The sequence below is a fragment of the Eurytemora carolleeae genome, unplaced genomic scaffold, assembly GCF_000591075.1.
Source record: "Eurytemora carolleeae unplaced genomic scaffold, Eaff_2.0 scaffold44, whole genome shotgun sequence".
NCBI lineage: Eukaryota > Metazoa > Arthropoda > Copepoda > Calanoida > Temoridae > Eurytemora > Eurytemora carolleeae.
The window spans coordinates 275,884-294,790 of NW_019396339.1; the positions used below are offsets into that span (position 1 = coordinate 275,884).

General features: G+C 32.9%; 3 protein-coding genes across 5 annotated transcripts; 1 reads left to right on the top strand and 2 right to left on the bottom strand.

Annotated features, from left to right (window-relative positions):
- Positions 1 to 343: 343 nt before the first annotated feature.
- Positions 344 to 4,309, top strand: LOC111701262 (hemocyanin D chain). 2 transcript variants are annotated; one of them, XM_023472459.1, is made up of 4 exons: positions 344 to 410; positions 488 to 514; positions 1,679 to 3,990; positions 4,024 to 4,309. In XM_023472459.1, exons 1-4 carry the CDS (start codon positions 380 to 382, stop codon positions 4,279 to 4,281), a joined length of 2,628 nt encoding a protein of 875 aa, XP_023328227.1. In that variant the 5' UTR covers positions 344 to 379; the 3' UTR covers positions 4,282 to 4,309. The 2 variants fall into 2 exon arrangements, with proteins under 2 accessions (XP_023328227.1, XP_023328226.1); XM_023472458.1 differs by having other exon boundaries at positions 1,679 to 4,309.
- A 3,091-nt stretch (positions 4,310 to 7,400) lies between these two features.
- On the bottom strand, positions 7,401 to 8,874 carry LOC111701247 (zinc finger protein 64 homolog, isoforms 3 and 4). The gene is made up of 2 exons (XM_023472442.1): positions 8,567 to 8,874; positions 7,401 to 8,189 (listed from the first exon to the last, which is right to left on the bottom strand). The coding sequence occupies exons 1-2, from the start codon at positions 8,679 to 8,681 to the stop codon at positions 7,453 to 7,455; spliced, it is 852 nt and encodes a 283-aa protein (XP_023328210.1). The 5' UTR covers positions 8,682 to 8,874; the 3' UTR covers positions 7,401 to 7,452.
- Positions 8,875 to 9,020: 146 nt separating this feature from the next.
- On the bottom strand, positions 9,021 to 18,795 carry LOC111701246 (aspartate aminotransferase, cytoplasmic). Of its 2 annotated transcripts, XM_023472440.1 has the most exons (14): positions 17,943 to 18,050; positions 16,915 to 17,622; positions 15,910 to 15,956; positions 15,291 to 15,401; positions 14,508 to 14,621; positions 13,891 to 14,027; positions 13,249 to 13,347; positions 12,541 to 12,673; positions 11,983 to 12,105; positions 11,624 to 11,711; positions 11,270 to 11,388; positions 10,749 to 10,869; positions 10,539 to 10,632; positions 9,021 to 9,709 (listed from the first exon to the last, which is right to left on the bottom strand). In XM_023472440.1, the coding sequence occupies exons 2-13, from the start codon at positions 16,981 to 16,983 to the stop codon at positions 10,567 to 10,569; spliced, it is 1,227 nt and encodes a 408-aa protein (XP_023328208.1). In that variant the 5' UTR covers positions 16,984 to 17,622; positions 17,943 to 18,050; the 3' UTR covers positions 9,021 to 9,709; positions 10,539 to 10,566. The 2 variants fall into 2 exon arrangements, with proteins under 2 accessions (XP_023328208.1, XP_023328209.1); XM_023472441.1 differs by lacking the exons at positions 16,915 to 17,622; positions 17,943 to 18,050 and adding an exon at positions 18,723 to 18,795.
- Positions 18,796 to 18,907: the final 112 nt, after the last annotated feature.

Below are 18,907 nucleotides of genomic sequence, written 5' to 3' on the forward strand. Positions count from 1 at the left end.
AGTTTTTTTGCAAAATTTTTTCATGCAAAGGCTCGGGTCAGGACGGTTGTTTTTTATTTTTTTGTTAAACGGTCCGAAATGTTTTTATTTTCTTGTTAAATAGTCCATAATGTTTTTATTTTCTTCTAAAAAAGTCCATAACGTGTTTTATTTTCTTCTAAAATAGTCTATAATGTTTTGTTATTCAAGTTACAGTTTGAAGAGCATTTGTTAAATGAATATAGGAAGGAATACGTGTGACGTTGAAATGTTATTATCCTTTTACATTTTTCCTCCCCCCCCCCCCCACCGTCTTTACATAGAGTCAGACTCTCCAGCCTTAATAGGGTAAACAAAGGAAAAGTACGAAGATTTATTAAAACATAATTAATTTTCAGAAATGAATTGGGCTCTTCTGGTAAGGGTTTCAGGTGACTTATTGAAAATTTATTTAAACTTTTAAACTCAAAAAATTGTTAATCATTTGAAAAACATCCCTTTGTTTCAGGATGCTTACTTGTAGTCTCAGTGACAAGTAAGAAAATATTTTTATGTCAGTATTATTTAATGGTTTTTTTATTTTAAGCTGTTAACTTTAACATTGGCAGTACAAAATTTAGTTATTAAAGTTAATTCAGTTTATACTCAACGTCTAACAATGGCATAAGCACAAGTTCGAGTTGGATTTGGTTGCTATCACTCCACCTATCGGAGGGAGGGAACCCCTGGACGCCATGAGCCTCCCAGATTTGCAGACCAAGCCTCCGCCATGCAGTAAGAGCCTCTGCTATACAGAATAGTTTCCTTAAAACTCTTGGTTTTTACATATGGTAAAGAGTTTGTTGTATTTTTTTCGACCTAGTGGCATAACAAATTTATCAAAGATCAGAATTATTAATCAATTATTATGAATAGTGACTAATTATGACTAGTAAAGTGGTTTAAACTTGAAACGTTTTTTACGCAAAAAGGAAAACATTTGGAGAAAAAATTCTAAGAGAAATTTTATTTTATATTTTATAATATTAGATTTAAGCAATATCTTTTTTTGAAATTTTTATCAGATTAAGATAATCAAAAATTTGAAGTTGGCAAATAATCTAAATCTAAAAATAATTTCCCAAAAAAGGTTTTTCTTTAATCATAGATTAAAACAAAATAAAATAAGTTAAATTCAGAAATGAATTTCCAAATAGCCTCCTTACTGCATAAGAAATGTTTTATTGCAAAACATAAATCTTATAAATAGGGTTTCCAGTCGATTTTTTTGCACGAAAATCGTGCAAAAATTGCGCAAAGATTTGCTTACGTTTCGAGTAAAAATTGCACGAAATTTCGATGTTTTTGCCCATTGAGGCTCGATTACTGCACATAGCTGAGGCTCTTACTACGTAGTGGAGGCTCGCTGGCTCGGTCTGCCTAGCAAATATGGGAGGGTCGTGTCTGTATGGCAGACGCTCATGGCCTCTAAGAGTTCCCTCCCTCCCTGTTGTTTAAGTTTGGTGAATAAGCCATTGCTCTTTTTTCTAGTTTTAGAAATTATATAATCCAACCTGAAAACAAAATCTGCATGTTTGTAGTTTTGTTTCTATCGATTGCATAAAGTTCCAATTCTTTTAATTTAATAGCTTAGTGTCCATGTGCTCATTTACCAAAGTAAAGAAATAAATCGCAGGTGGTAAAAATATTAATTTTCTAGACTGTTTGGGAAAAGAAGAATCCAAGAGGGAAAAAGCCTCTGAACTGTTGAGCCGTGAAAACATTGAGAAAATCAATGCTAAGAAGGGAAAAAATAGTTTTTTCCGTTCAAAAGGAGATGCTACTCCTGAAGAAAAAATTGCAAATGACTTGTTTAAAAAGGCTAAGACGTTTACTTGCACTGAAAAATGCAGCCCATTTAGTAAAGAATATGAGGAATCACTGGCAAAAATGGTCCAGCTCTACACTGAAGCTGCAGAGGAAGTTGACAACGACGTTGATGCTTTTCTAGAAATAGCTAAAGATATTTTCTCCAAATGCACAAAAAGTAAAGAAGTCAATGAAGACCTTGTAAAAACTGCATACATTAAAGCTTGTAAAATAAGTAATAATACAGATATTAATCAATTAGAGCTGGACCCTCCAAAGATATTTCCTAATTTGAGAACAGAAAATATTAAGAAGGGCGGAGTAGGATTTAGAGCTGGAGCTGGTGAAACTATCTGGGAGAATTTACCTAAAGTTCCTTCACGAGCACAAGCACCTGAGGATACAATTGATTACTTTAGAGAGGATGAAAATTTACATACCAGTCACAAACAATTTCATGCTATACATGGGGGGATGCCAAGAGACAAGGAGCACTTTTACTACTTTCATAGACTGTATTTGTATAGGTATTTTGATGAAAGAGATTCTGAAGGTCTTCCTCCTGTTCAGCCGTTTAGTGCTGCATTAAGGAATGAGGAGTTTAACTCATATTATTCCCTAACTCCACAGACTGATCCCTCTGGATTCTTAAGTGAACAACACTCAAGCAACACTCCAACATGCAGGATAACTCAAGCAACAAATGGTGTACTAGCACGACTTGAAGCCCGCTGCAACAGTAAACTAGCTGAAAGAAATGACAACTTTGATGCATTCTTTGAAGAATGTATAGACTATCATAACAATGGCCATAATTTGATCAGCGCGGATTGCATTGTTGACAAAAGCAAAGTTGGACTAATCGGGAATACGCCAGTTGCTGGAAGAGATCCCATATTTTACCGGTGGCACTATGAAGTTGACAACAAATACGAAACCTTCCTCAAAAATCAACCAGCATACACCAGAGAACAAATATTACCACCAGGTGGTCTTGTGGTGACAAGTGTTGAGCTACAATCCAGATGCTCAAGTCCTAACCAGGTTGAAACATTTTGGGAATCTGAGGGTTCAAAATATCAACTCAATCACATGCCATTCCATTTTAATATAAGACTAAGAAATGGGAATGGCTCATCCAATAAAGTAATAGTAAGAATTTATTTAGTAAATGAAAAATTTTTATCCAACAACAAATTTTATTTTGAGTTGGACAGATTTACACACACTCTGTCAGGAGCTAATGAAGAAACAATTGTTAGAGCGGACAATCAGAGTTCTCTGATTTGGGGAAGTCGGGATGATTGTGGTTGGCCTCCATCTCTTGTATTACCTAGAGGAAAGAGTCAGCAAGCAGTAAAATACAGGCTAGTTGTATTTGTACATGATCTTCCTGATCAATCCGTTAATGAAGGAGATATTGCATCACTACTATGTGGCCCAAGAGGGGGAGTTTTGGATCCACGTCCCAATGGGTGGCCGATGCAGAGAGACTGGCAAGGAATAAACTTTTTAGATGTCATTAACAATCAAGATGAAGCATTTGGACAAATTTCTACCACTGTTGAAATATTTAATCGGGGTTTGAATCCAACTGGTTGTGGTGATGCTCAATTTACTAACAATGGGCAGACAACTCCAGCACCATCTGCCTCTGCTAATGACTCAACATCTTCTGAATCAGCAAGTACAGAATCTCCTTTAAGATCAGATGCAGTGACCTCAACACAATCACCAGACGCTGGCCTAAGTTCTGAAACATCATTAGAATCATCATCCAAATCAGCTTCAACAAGTTCTGACTCTGAAACATCAACAGAATCATCATCCGAATCAGCATCAACAAGTTCTGACTCTGAAACATCAACTGAATCATCATTCGAATCGGCATCAACAAGTTCTGAATCTGAAACATCAACTGTAGCTTCCTCAACTACATCCTCTTTTCCTGATGCTGTTACTGATTCTACAACATCAACAGAAGTCACTTTAACTACTTTATTGACTGAATCTGAATTTACAAGTACAACAGCTGATTCTAATAAAGAATCATCAACCTCAGTTCCTGATTCTGTTACTAATCCTGAAGCATCTACAGATGCCCCTTCAACTACCCAAATAACTACCCTTTCAACTGAATCAGAATCACCTGCCCCATATGGATCTGAAACAACTGTTCCAGTAGTCCCATATGGGTCTGAAACAACTGTTCCTGCAGTTCCATATGGATCTGAAACAACTGTTCCAGTAGTTCCATATGGATCTGAAACAACTGCTCATGCAGTTCCATATGAATCTGAAACAACTGTTCCAGTAGTCCCATATGGATCTGAAACAACTGTTCCATTAGTTCCATATGGATCTGAAACAACTGTTCCAGTAGTTCCATATGGATCTAAATCAGATGATAAACCAAGGGGTTACGGTAATGTACCAAAAGGTTACTCTAGATAAATCTTTAAATACATTTTAATTTGCTTAATAGAAATTTTATTTAATAATCATCACTGGATTAATAATTTTCAAAATTTAAAATCAAGGTATGATTGAAATTTATGTTTAAAAAATGAAATTAAATATTTGAGAATATCGTTCATTCATAATGCATAAGCAATAAGCATGTAACAATGGGAAATCAAAGAATTACACTTTTCAAGATCAAATCTTAAAAAGTCGCCGAATCATTTTTTTCCAACCTTAGCTCAATTAAGTAATGAGCTTGGCTTTATACTTCTGATATGTGTTGGAGAATTCAGAGAATATTTGTAACTCATTCAGATTCAGTAGCATAGCTCCCAATGTTTATATGTAGGGTTGTTAACCGTTTTTAAACATGATCAAAAAAACTATACTTTGTCATTTCGTTTTCGATTTTTCAAAAATAACAATACCATTGAAAAGATAGGTCAAAACGAAACATGCATTATTAACCTTTGAAAAGCAAAACAAATTAAAGGAACATTTTCAGCGGCATATTTACCAAATCCGTTGTTTAAGGTCATTAACAATTGTTAACAAAGGGTAGTTTTTAACGATTGTTAACTAAGGGGTATCGTTAACAGTCTTTTACGGTCATTAAAAATAAAAACTAACCTATCTTCCTTAAAGGGAGTGTTCACGAAAAATGAAAGGGGGTATAGGCTTAATGCGATAAAAAAGTGCTTTTCATCGCTAATAATATTACTTCTATCTGTTGCGTCTATAAGGAGAAAATTGTTAAAGACGTCTCATACCGAATAACTTAGNACTAAATATGACTTTTGTGTTTTCAATTTTTAATTTTTGTTTTCTTATACGAAAATTTGTCATGTTAACAATCCAAGTATAGTATGACATTTCATTTTCATTTACCATATCTTTAATATTTAATATTGGAATAAAAAGGTGAAAAGGCTCGAGTTTTATGTTTAAACAGTCCAATAAACATTAGAGACAGCCATTGGACAGCGTGCACAACCCAATTCACTTAATCAGTGATTTTAAACAACTTTAATGAAAAATTTGCGATGCAACATCATAAAATACACTTGACAATTGATTTAAAGTTCTTATTCCATTTCACAATTTTCTGGTTCTAACTGTATATTGTAAAATCAATTCTATCAAAATCAAACCAACCCTGCCCTATTATCCTATAGCTGAATGTACCTGAATAAGACGATTTATTTATCAAACAGGAGGTATTTATAAAAACCTTAACTATGAATTTAATAAACAAGACGTATATTGTACACTGCTTGATGTTTATATATAAAAAAGTAGTAATATCTGTTTCTAAGATTAAATCAGAGTTGGTTGCAAGAACACAATTCCTTCCTAAAAATGTAGTTAATTTACAAAATTTCGCAAAAATTTACAATGTATTACAAATTGTTTACACATTTTAATTTACATATGACACTTGGTGCCCAAGCTGTTTAGATTAGAGGCACACCTACAACAAATCATAATTTACCTTTCTAATTTCTTACAAAAGGACAGATAACTCAACACTCTTTCAATGTTGGGTACTAAGGCAAGTTCCTTCAAGTTCCTAATGGTATTTTCCCAACTTTCCAATTTTGCAATTTCCCAAGTCTGGTCTAGCTGCAGAAGCCTAACATAATCTTCGGGAAGTTGTCGTTTGAGAAATTAGCATATTTCCGTAGTTGTCACTTAGGAAATTGTCACGTGTGAAGTCGCCTTTGGGGAAATGGTATTGTGAAAATACCGAACACTGTTAATTATACAATAATACAGAGAAAGGATCTATATATAAATTTCGCTTGTCTGTTTGTTTGTATCCAATAACCGTCAAAACGGCTGAACCGATCGGGCCCGAATTTTCGTGGGACATCACGTGACCACAGGGAAGGTTTATGAATGATAAAAATTTTAAAAAATGTGTTTTAAAGGTTTTTAATTTTGTAAAAAAATTATATTCTTAAAAATCCGCGATTTTTTTTTAAATCCGCCAAATTTTTTTCTTCTTTTTTTAAAAAGAACATGTTCACAATTTAAATAGAAGATGGGCGCGAAACGCCCTAAAAGCCTAGTATTAGTAATATTTTGAATTAATATTACCAAGTAGCAGTGACTAAAACCAGGAGATAATTAAGCTACCAAAAACCATGTGCATAAATGAATACTTTAAAGAGACTGTAAGCCTTATTTCAAGTGACCCTCCATGCAAAAATGGTAATGTCAGATTCACATGCGCAAGTCACTTTTTTGGAGAAACTACAATTGAAAATAAACAGTTTTCAAAATTATACGCATTTATCTAATTCATACTTCATCAGAGTACGCTTTCTAGGGTACTGTTGTGAATCTGGCATCGCCATCTTTGAATAAATTTCGCTTACAGTCCATTGTAGAATAAACAAGGAATTCTATCAAAAATTAGAATAAATTCACAGCTGGCTTTTTAAAGAAAAATACGTATTTACGCCCTTGCACTATTTAATTATGTTTTGAAATATGTTGAATCAGATTTTCAGTTTAATGAATTTTCAGAGATTACATTTTCCAATTTAGAATAAAAATCTTGGCTGAGCAGGAGAGAGTTGTTCAAAAAAATTAACAATTACTTATCGGATAAAGAGGTATCGTTGGGAATCTGGTATTGCCATCTTAGCATTGCGAGGTAGGGGAGGGGGATAATACAGCTCTTAGGCAGGGGAGGGGGATAATACAGATCTTGGGTAGGGAGGGGGGATAATACAGCTCCTAGGTAGGGGAGGGGGATAATACAGCTACTAGGTAGAGAGGGGGGATAATACAGCTCCTAGGTAGGGAGGGGGATAATACAGCTCTTAGGTAGGGGAGGGGGCTAATAAAGATCTTAGGTAAGAGAGGCGGATCATTCCAAACTGAACAAGACATTCTCCAGAATCTGTCAATGTCCAGTGCACCAATTTAACTGAAATTTAAGAAGAAAAAATTTATAATTTTTTGCCCTCCTTTGCCCTCGGGTGGGAGGGGGGTGGTAGAATTAGGAGTATGAAAAGATATGAAAAAAATTAAGTTTAGGTTAAGTAAAAAAATAAAGTCAAAATTTTAATTAACTTTGAAGGTCATACTTTTTTGTAAAATTAAGTATTTTTTATTATATTTAGGGAGTAAAACATACATAGTACACATGGTTTACATAGAATCAATAGAAATATCTAAATGCATGCTTTTTATGTGTTTTTTCAGCTCCCCAACTGAAACTGCTGCATACGCACATTTATCACATGAATACCTAATTCCTTCATGTTTTCTATTTACATGTTTCTTTAAATATCCTAAATTGGCTGCAGCATAATCACACTTGTCACAGGGATATTTTACCCTTTCGTGCTTGGTCTCAATGTGTCTCTTCAAACTACTTTTTTGAGTGGCAGCATAGTCACATCTCTCACATAAGAATCTCTTTAACTCATGCTTACTCTCAATATGAATCTTTAAACTATTTGACGTTGTTGCTGCATATTCACATTTGTCACATGGATATCTCACTCCACCATGTATGCTCTCCATGTGCCTTTTTAAATGTCCGACTGTTGTTGCAGCATACTTGCAGATATTGCAGGGATACCGCAATCCTTCGTGTTTACTTTCTATGTGTGTCTTGAGAATGCCTGAACTGTTTGCAACATAATCACACTTAAAACAGGGATAATTTACACCTTCGTGTTTAGTCCTAATATGCATTCGTAAATTTTGTGGCTGTGTTGCTATATAATCACATTTATCACACGAATATCTTACTCCTTCGTGAATACTCTCAATATGTCTCTTTAAATCCTGTGCCCTTGCTGAGGAATATTCACATTTGTAACATGAATATTTCTTTAAATCTGACTGTAAACAATTTTCCTCGAAATTTAGCGGAGTGTCTGAAAAAAATATTAGACGTTAATAATAAGATAACTAAACTATAAAATATATTTTGTTTATAAAATTAAGTATGTTAAAGCAAATACACTATCTTTTTTTTTAATTGTCAGGATCTGATTCTGAGTATTAACAATGACAATCATTATTGGTTTTGTTTTTATTTAATTCAGTCGTTGCCACAAACTCAAATTATCTAATGTCTAATCCCTTTATATTTTCTATCTGTTGGTGTAAACCTTTAATTTAGCAAATTATAACAATTTGATCTAACAGAATTCATTATACGACATCTGGCTGCAAAGATACAGGGATAAGAGTGTGTGCCGAAGACTAAATTCATTTATCTTAATGATGTAAATCCGCGAAAAAAAAATACCTTCAAGTTCTAATATTTCTGTTTTAACATCTTCCTCTTTCACAAATACAGAACATGTAGGAAAAGGAAGAATTTCTGTTTTAATATCACATTCGGTAACACTGTCTTCCTCCATTTTCACAACTTTTCCGTATTCTCTGAAACAATAAGGTATTGATAAATGGACACATATATGTCGGGTCACGGAGGTATTTTGGCAGGTTCACAATTGACTCTGTCTCTCCTTCATGACTTAATATAGATTTTAAGATAAAGAAAGATTGTTTAAAATGTTTACTCAGACGTTGCTTTTAAGGTTGAAATTGTGAATGGAGCCAGCACTGAAACTATGTTTACAGTTCCTTTAATCTCTATTATACAATATTCTCCATACTACTTTTCCGGCCATGCCAGTAAACAGCGGGACAAAGCTTGACAAATTCTTTTGAAAAAAAACGCAATAAATGTCAATAAATGAAGGTTAATTTAAACTCTTTATTGCGAATAAAATAATTACATGTCCATGAGGATCATTAAATGCTTTTTCTCCCTTAAAGCGCATGAATGTTTGTGTATTAATCACTTTTTTAATATCATGTCCGAAGAAATAAAATCTATAATATAATCAAAAATTCCAACATGATGTACACAGTACTCAAAAATCTATAGAATAAACGTGTACGAAAAAACATAACGCGAATTGAAAGCAAAATGAAAACAAATAAAATTGAAATTATTTAAATGAAAAAGTAAATTTTGTATAAAAATTACAAACATAATAAAGTTCAAGAGAAAAATGCTCAGCAGAAAAAGCAGAATACAATAAAACTATGAATAAATGTCACCAGGATTAATTATCTTTGTGCAAATACAAATGCATTAAATACACCGGACTAAATTCGACTGTACAATTTTTATTTTTAACTGCATGGTATTGGACATCGGAGGGGTATTGGGCCTTTCAAAGAAAAAAAAATAGCCATGAAAATAAAAAAGATCTATTTAATTTATCTTTAAAAATGAGAATTTTACACCAAAAAGGGAAATTTGTAAAAAGAAAGAAAGATTTTCATGACAATTTGCTAGTTAAAATTACTATGAACTTGTCTATTGTCCACTACAGTTTGCAACTTCAGAACTCCACACGAAGGATCTTCGTTAGGCCTGAAATATATATAAGGTGTATCTAAAAAAAAGTGTTTTCAGGCTTTTTAGACTACTAAACATCGTTTATCATGTACAAACCCCATAAACGGGAGGGTCGTCAATAAAACATTTCTCTAAAATGCCGTTTTAACCTTCAAAAGTAGGCCTAATACTTCAAAATGTGCTTTATCTCTTTCCAAAAAATTTCAAAAAAACTCTTAATTATAATTTTATTTTTAAGTTTTATCGAACATAATAAAATAAACTGCGCATTTTCAATGATAGAATCTTTAAAAAAAAATAAAGGACAAATAGTTCGATGTGTTTGGAAATCTTAGGAAAATGGACCGAGTACATTTCGAGTACATATTGAAGGTTTAAAACGGAATTTTAGAGCAAAATGTTTCAACGACGACTCTCCTATTTGTGGGAATTTTACAAACTACTATTTAGTTACAATAAAACAACGTTTAGTGGGTGAAAAAGCAATTAATATATTCGGAAATGGGACCGAGAACATTTTTGATTATTAGGCCTAATTTTGAAGATTAAAACAACATTTTAGAGAAAAATGTTTCATCGACGGCCCTCTCATTTACTGGATTTCTACCACATTACGATACTTTTAAACACAATTCGACGATGTTTAGTAGACACATTTATTTATTTTTCATAATATTTAAACCTTTTATTACCATGTTTGGAAAAAAAAAAAATATCGTTTCAACCAGGAGGAAAATTAACACAATTTAACAATTTTAGCAGAAAAAAGTCTATGATTATTAAAATGTTCTAAGTTAAACAATTTTACTCGTTAATTATTAACGAGGTTTTAAACATAATCTACCTGTATTCTCGTAGTTTAGAGTGTGCTGTCATTGAAACTTAGTGACAGCATCATGAATAGATTGTGCAACATAATCCAGGTTTCCAGGGGTCAACTATATACAGACAAGGGGTCTATTAACAGGGACCGGACGTAGATAAATACATGAGGGTTTATTTCTATAAGAAGACAATACTTGATAATTAACTAAAGTAATAAAAAAAAACTTACTCCACACATTGAAATCCTCCCTGACTTGAGAAGGTAAAGATGTTTCTCAGTTTTCAAGTATTCACACATCTCCGGGCTCAGCCCGGTGTAGGAGAACATACCGATCTGTTCTGTGATGTGACTACAAACATGTAACGTTTAATTATGGCAAATATGTGATTGAATTTTATTTTAAGTGAATTGAATTTTATGCAGAATTTTATTATTTACATTTAAGAAGTGAACCACGTAGCTAAACTAAATTGGAATTCCTTCAAAATTTCCCATGTCAGTAACTAAAGAGTACTTAAGAGCCAAATGAGTTTTATGGTATACTAGCTTGGAAACCCAGCTTTCCCTGGAAACTAAACTTTTCCTATAAAAGTCAAGCCACTCAACTTAAATTTATAAAACTAAGAACATTCACATGGTTCTACCGAGGTCCCCATACAAAATTTGAGACAAATCGGTTCAGGGGTTCATAAGTTATGATCGGACATACAAACAAACAAGATTACTACTTTATATATATAGAGATATACCTCCAGGAACCGGGAGTTCCAAGTTTCTCCAACCTCTCCCTCAACCCTGTTCTCATCTTGATGATCCTGGTTGCCATGATACTGATACAATCCCTCCACTCAGCATACAGAGCAGGGTCCTAGAATTAACATTAATTGAGTTGAATCCTAAATTATTGTATATAAAGGTTATTTATTATGATTATAGCCTATTATCACAACAATATAATTAATTTTTCATAGCTATAAAGTTCACCTATTACTTAAATAGTCTTATNAAAAAAAAACAAAAAACAATAAAACCCAATAAAACCCACTCGGCTGGTTTTTTGTTTCGTTTGAAAAAATCCGGGTTAATTCCAACTCTGATCCTACCTGAAGAACAAGATCAACTATCCTTGCTCCATGAGCAGGAGGATTAGAGTACATTGCTCTGACCAGCAGCGTTATCTGGGACTTGACACTGATTTCAAGAACATTTTCTTAAAAACTTAATCATCTGGGATAATGTGGAACCAATGAAGGGAAAACCACTATCTAAAAAATGAGACATCTCTTTTATTTCACATGATATTTAAGTAAAAATGATCAGTTTAATTTGCATAAATTCAGGCATTATGAGATTATGCGGGTTTCATAATTAAGTGTAGAAATGAAAATAATATTGTTTAAATCTACAGATTTTTCTGTCCAAATGCGCCAATTGAATTTTAATTTGATAAAATGATCTATTCCTGTCAATATTAGCTGAATCCTTGAGAACCACAGTCAAGTTCCCAGCTCTCTCATTATACAATCCGAAATTCTTAGAGAAGGATTGAGAACAGAACAGTTCAAATCCACGCTCAACAAAATATCTAAAAAGGGACCCATTAATTCCGGTGGGACGAGTATGCTAAATTTATATCTAAGAGCAGGATACGATAAGATAGGGTTAGATCTGACCCTCCCCCCCCCCCCATCTTGGATAGCCCAGACGGCCATCGGGGCTATAACTCCCAAGAGCTCCGGAAGTCACATCGGCCAATAGGAACAATCAGAAAATATTGTTTTAAAAATAACTAGATTGGAAACCCATCTTTGTCCGGAAATTCTTTCTTTTATAAGTCCAACGACTAATATTGAAAATTTTAAATCAAGCTATAAACATTCCCGTGGTTCTAACGATTCCCCTAATAAAAATTTGAGGCAAATATGTCGAAAGGGTTCTCGAGTTATGATCGAATATACAAACAAACAAACAGATATCATATATAGATTATAGTTAGATGTTATGTTTGCGTAAATCTAACCTGACAGACCATGCGTCAGTATCAAGAGATCCTGACGCAAACCCTTGATACGCGCAGTCGAAGAATGGGAACAGTTTCTTCTTCTCAATCAAATCCGCAAGTTGACCCCACTGCTCCTTGTTCAAATCCACACCTTTAAATTTTTTCGTGTTTTTTTAAATTATTTTTTTCGACAATTGGGTAACATGTTCATCTCTATTTAATAAGATTAGAATCAAATTTTTCTTTATTTTATAAAAAAAACTTTGTGAGTTGAGATATTTCCCCAAAAAAGTTTTAGATTTTTGAAAACATGGTGGACATAATTTTTAAGGAAAATTTGTGTTCCCTTTAAAGCCATCGCTTGAAAATCCCTTATTTCTTCCAATGCAGTAAAAAAGACCCCGCAATAAAAATTGTCGCGCAAAAATATAACCCAAAATACCAGCGAGAAAAATTCAGGAAATGTTCGTTGAAAAATATATACATCTGTATTGTTATTGTTTATAAGATAAAACCTGCTGCTGAGAACTGGATTTATGTATATTTTCTCGAAAAATGATTCCCCACCCCTTTAGAAAATCGCTTTCCCCCAAAAGTTATTAATGTTTCTTTAGGGAAAAATCAATGATTTTTAGGAGAAATCAAATGAATTTTCGGGTAAAATGTATCAAAAATAATAAATGCCTTTTGATGAAATCCTTACAAATGTGAAACCCTGTGAGCTACCTGTAGGATTGTGCGCGCAAGCATGAAGCACGACAACTGCGCCCTCTGGTGCACCTCCGAGATCCTCCATTAAACCAGGAAAGTTCAATCCCTTACCCTCTAAACACCAGAGAAATAAATCGTGAAATAAAAATGAAAAAATAATTCTTCTTGATCAAAAACTAATGTTATTTTGTTTCAAATTAAATCGAATCAACTCGAATCAACTCGAATCACAATGAGATGTTTTTACATTGCATGATTATTGAATAAAGAACCCAAATCATACTTTTTACCGCATTTTGACAAAAATTACCGACCCATGATTCTCCCTTCAGTGCAGCGGGGTGTTAAACTGTTCCTTGAGATAATTAAATAATATAATATCCCGCATTAGTAAGAAAAATTCGCACATTTTCTTCTCAGAGGACAATAAAATTGTTCACTATTAATTTTTCAGCAAATTAAAATTTTTTTATAACCAAGGGTTCCCACGACCAAAAGACAGAAATAGTTTTCTTTTATAATTAAACATACCAACCCCCTTCCCTTGCAAAAACTACAGTAACGTCCAGTATATTCCAGACCAAAATGGGAGAAGTTGTCCCACTCATCTTTTTTTTCAAGTTGGTCATCCGGGAAAACTAATGAGTGAGTAGATACCTGGATCCCAGTATCTATACTTGTTGATGTTCTTGAACCCTGCATTCTTGAAGATAAGGTTGTGGTTCCCCCAGGTAGGATCGGAGTTGTACACCGTGTCCGCCTTCAGAATTGTATGCAGAAACTCAGCTCCGACCCTGTACATCACAATACAATACAGTGCAGTACAGTACAGTACAGTACAGTACAGTACAGTACAGTACAGTACAGTACAGTACAGTACAGTACAGTACAGTATGTCCGTCCCTTTACGTCCGATGACGGGTCCGGGGATTTCACGTTGGGAATCTTTCACGATCATTACTTTAATTAATATTAACTAACAATATAAAGCGTTACCAACAAAGGATAAGATTGCAAAGACGACCTGAAACTCTTTATATATGATGATTTCAAGGCTTCACTTTAAATATAGTCGTAAATGGCTTATTTATTGATTTGCTGAAGAACGAAACAAGTTATAAGTTATAAGGAAACAGCTAGTGTAATATCCGTACAGTCGTCTCTGAAGTCTCATCCTTTGTGGGTAACCCTGTAGAGTGTAGATGGCTGGTAATGATTAATCTTAGTTTTAGAATTTATTGTTTTTCCAATTTAAAAAATATATAAAATCCAACCTGAGAGCTCCTGTTCCACTAAGAGCCTGAACCCCAAATATCCTGTTTTCTTTAAGAGCAGGAGACTCTTCACCAACTAGCATCCTAGCCGCTGCTACAGAGAAGGATTCCAATCTAAGGATTAAACAAATGAACAAACAAAAAGTGCTTAGAACCTTAAAAAATTTAGATATTTAGGTTTTTAACAACTTTCAAAATAATGAAAAGAAAATTTGAGGTCAATTTAAGTTTAACTTTTAAACCCTGCATTTCGGGAAATGTTAGATTTGCTATCATAGTAGATTATTTTGTTGAATATGTTGTCCACATGTTCCTTAAAATTCATTAACTAAGTAAGTAATTATTTATTTATGAAATGTAACAAAAACATACAAAATTAAGTGTAACGGGAAAAAATATTTTAAAACCTCCAAAAATAGAGGTTGTTGGTATTTTGTTCCCCAATCTAATAAAATATTTTAAAAGAAGGAATCAGGAATTGCTTACATTATATTCAATATAAACTGGTGATGGATTGTGAGAATTTTTCAAAGATGAACTAACAATTTTTAGAACTAAAAATGTTAAGATTTATTTGTAATGTTAAAAAAACAATAATAATTAAAGAGGCTTTATGAGTTATGAAAAAGATACAGTGAGACCCTTAAAATGTGGAATAGGAAGACGACTGTAAGACTCAAATTATCATTTATTATAGCGCGTGTTAATCCAAAAAATATAAATTCAGTAAGGTTTGCAACATTTTAAGAAAATCAAATTTTTCCAAACTGATATTTATCATACCCGAGGACTGGCAGATATTCATGGTTTATCTGCTCCGCCTCAATCATTTCCGCCAGCTTTGCTTCCGCCTTCTTCACAACCGGCAGGATCCATGGTTTGCCCTCATCCGTCCTTTAACAAGAATATACATATAAGAAATACTTGAAAAGAGAATGAATAGACATGGAATTAAAGAAAGAAAAACGAGGACGAATGAATAAATAAAAAAAGGAGGCCAAGAATAAATAGAAACCAAGCAAGGATGTATAAATTAATGAATAAATGGAAAGATAGAATAAATCAACCCCAAGGATAAATAATATCTATGAATTTGAATTAAAACCAATAACGAATAAGAAAATGTTTATGAATTAGAATTTAAAACCAATATTGACTAGGAAAATTAATAAATGAATGAATGCCAGTATTAAATAGATAATGAATGGCAAATGAAAATTCAATTAATGGTAAATGTATTAATAAGGTAGTGAACACAAAGTATAAATAGATAAATAAAGGTATAAATAAATAAAAACTAGGAATAAATAGATAAATGTATAAATGTATGGAAACCAAGGATAAATAAAGTTAAATAAATGAATCAATAAATAAAAAACTAAACATTAAATAATTAACCTACCTATATGCTCCAACCCCAAGTCCCACTTTGTTAGGATTAGTGTCGGCCTTAAAATAAAAAAAATTGTTTATTTTATTCATAAAATACAATAATCTAATTAGTATGAACTCCATGTCCTTTCTATCTCCATTTACCTGATAAACGAACTAATCGTTTCGTTAACGACGTAAAAAGAAAGAAAAACGAAACGATCGTTGATAAAAAAACTTAAAAATCAATTTTTAAAAATAAAATTTGCTTGGGAAAAAATTACAAAAGCGATTTCGTTTTTTTTTCAGGAAAACTAACATATCGTCGGTTCGGTTTTTATTTTCAACGTTTAAAATTAACAGTTGGTTTGTTTTAACCTTTGTTTTTCCAAATACGAAGGTTCAGGAATGGCAGTGACAGGATCCATTTAATTTTTATGCGGATCCGGATCCTTGATCCGCACTGGAAAAAAATGGATCCGGATCCAGTTCATTTCTTTAAAATTTACTGAATTTTTTTTAACAAAAAATAATTTTCAAATTTTTTGTTTTATTTTTTTCGCTTATTTTTATCCTAAAAAAATTCAGAAATGAGGAAATTTTTATAATCTCTCTTTTTTCAAAAGTTCAGATTTGGGTTTTAGGAATAAAAGTTTTTTTTCAGTTTTTGGTTGATTTTTTTACCCCTTGGATCCTAAGCACAGGAATAGTTCATTAGTTTCGAAAAATAAGATTTAAAAAAACTATCGTTTTTCTAGTTTTTAAAAAAATTTGGATCGGCAACATTTTGGCATCATGGATCCGCATCCGGAAAAATATCCGGATCAAAGGGCAAAATATCACACAATAACTGGAAGAAAAAAATTATGCTCTTAAAACTCTATCTAAACTGCTGAAAAAAAGAAAATGTGTCCTTTAAGTTGTTTAAAAAAAATAAGTGAAAAAAGAAAAAAATAATTAAAACTCTTTTTCTGTCCTGGATCCGGATCCGCATCAAAATTAAATGGATTCTAATAAAAACTATTAACAACTATACTTGGAAGTCCCTGGAGAGCTGAAACACTTCAATCGGAGGAGCTAAGGAAACCTCGGCAAAGATGCTCATTTTCTTATCTGAAATCGATCAATTTAAAATCAATCAATCACACAAAACTATAAAATTATACCCTCTTATTATGGTCACAAAATATGTAATTAAAAGAATATTTTCATACGTTTACTGTAAGAATATCTGGATCATTATTAATTTAAACTTGTTTAAAAAAATACATGCATGGAGGATAAGAATGCAGTAGTGGGAAAACAGCTTATGCATTTTAGCCACATGTTTGAGTACTTTTCTTGCAATTTTAGCGGATTTATCAAGGAGTTTCATTTGAAACGTTAAAGGTTTAAAGGTTGAGGGAAATACAAAAAATGAGATTCTTAATAATAAAGTTCTCGTCCGTGGTTTACAGTGACAATGGACTCCTGACTAGAAAATAAGAAGCTACAAAAGAAGAATATTTTTATGGATTTTCTTTAAAAAAATACGCACAAATCACCAGGACGAATAAGAAATTGGCATTCAGCTACGAAAGGTATCGGCTATCGGCAGATATGCGTATGTTTACAGTAGCATTGCGGCGGATATTTCCTCTGCCTTCTCCTTCCCGACCAACAACTCCACCAGTCTTAGAGCGAATGAGAATGAGGTTCCAGGTCCTTGGCTTGTAATCAAGCTTCCGTCCACCTCCACCTGGGCCTGCAGCAGAATTATTATGTATTTATTTATATTTATAAACATCTATACAATAAATGGGTGATTGTGCACTCTTAAAATGGCGCAATGGCAGCGTTTCGTATACATTCTTTCAAAAGCAGCGCCATAAATGGACGGGCAAAGGGAGGAAAGTAAAAGAGAAACTGCGGGAATGCAGATTGCAGATGGAGAAAGGAAAACAAAGATTAACATTTCAAATTATGAACTATGCACTGTACCATTTTATTTCTAAAAAAATATAAAAAATAAATTATAAAAAAATTGTTTAAAATATAGGTGTAAAAACATTTGCCCGAATATACCTGGGTATAGATGTAGTCCTTGGATAATACATCCTTAAAGGAAGGGTAGGAAGTTAGTCTCTTACCCTTTCCAATACCATGCTCTAAACACATGCATGTTCATCTATGATTGTTTACATGGAAATAATTGATCAATTAAACCCGTTTCCATTTGCACTGAGCTGGAAACTTTAGAATGATGGATATCGAGATTCATGCTTGATCCTCTCTTTTTCTTAATCTCGAGACTAACTTAATCTTGTACTTGTATCGTGAAAAGTTTATAAAATTCAACCAATCATAATCGTTTATCAGAAGCCGGGAAATTTAAAATTTTTCGCGCCATTTAGGAATAATATAATAAATAAATAAAATGGTCAACCATCATCCCATGGGAGTCAGGGTTAAGCTCTCATCAAACCGTACCACCATATTGGTTGGCAGGGCGTCATTGGATCCTAAGCACAGGAATAGTTCATTAGTTTCGAAAAATAAGATTTAAAAAAAAATATCGTTTTTCTAGTTTTTTAAAAAATTTTAATCGGCAACATTTTGGCATCATGGATCCGCATCCGGAAAAATATCCGGATCAAAGGGCAAAATATCACACAATAACTGGAAGAAAAAAATTATGCTCTTAAAACTCTATCTAAACTGCTGAAAAAAAGAAAATGTGTCCTTTAAGTTGTTTAAAAAAAATAAGTGAAAAAAGAAAAAAATAATTAAAACTCTTTTTCTGTCCTGGATCCGGATCCGCATCAAAATTAAATGGATTCTAATAAAAACTATTAACAACTATACTTGGAAGTCCCTGGAGAGCTGAAACACTTCAATCGGAGGAGCTAAGGAAACCTCGGCAAAGATGCTCATTTTCTTATCTGAAATCGATCAATTTAAAATCAATCAATCACACAAAACTATAAAATTATACCCTCTTATTATGGTCACAAAATATGTAATTAAAAGAATATTTTCATACGTTTACT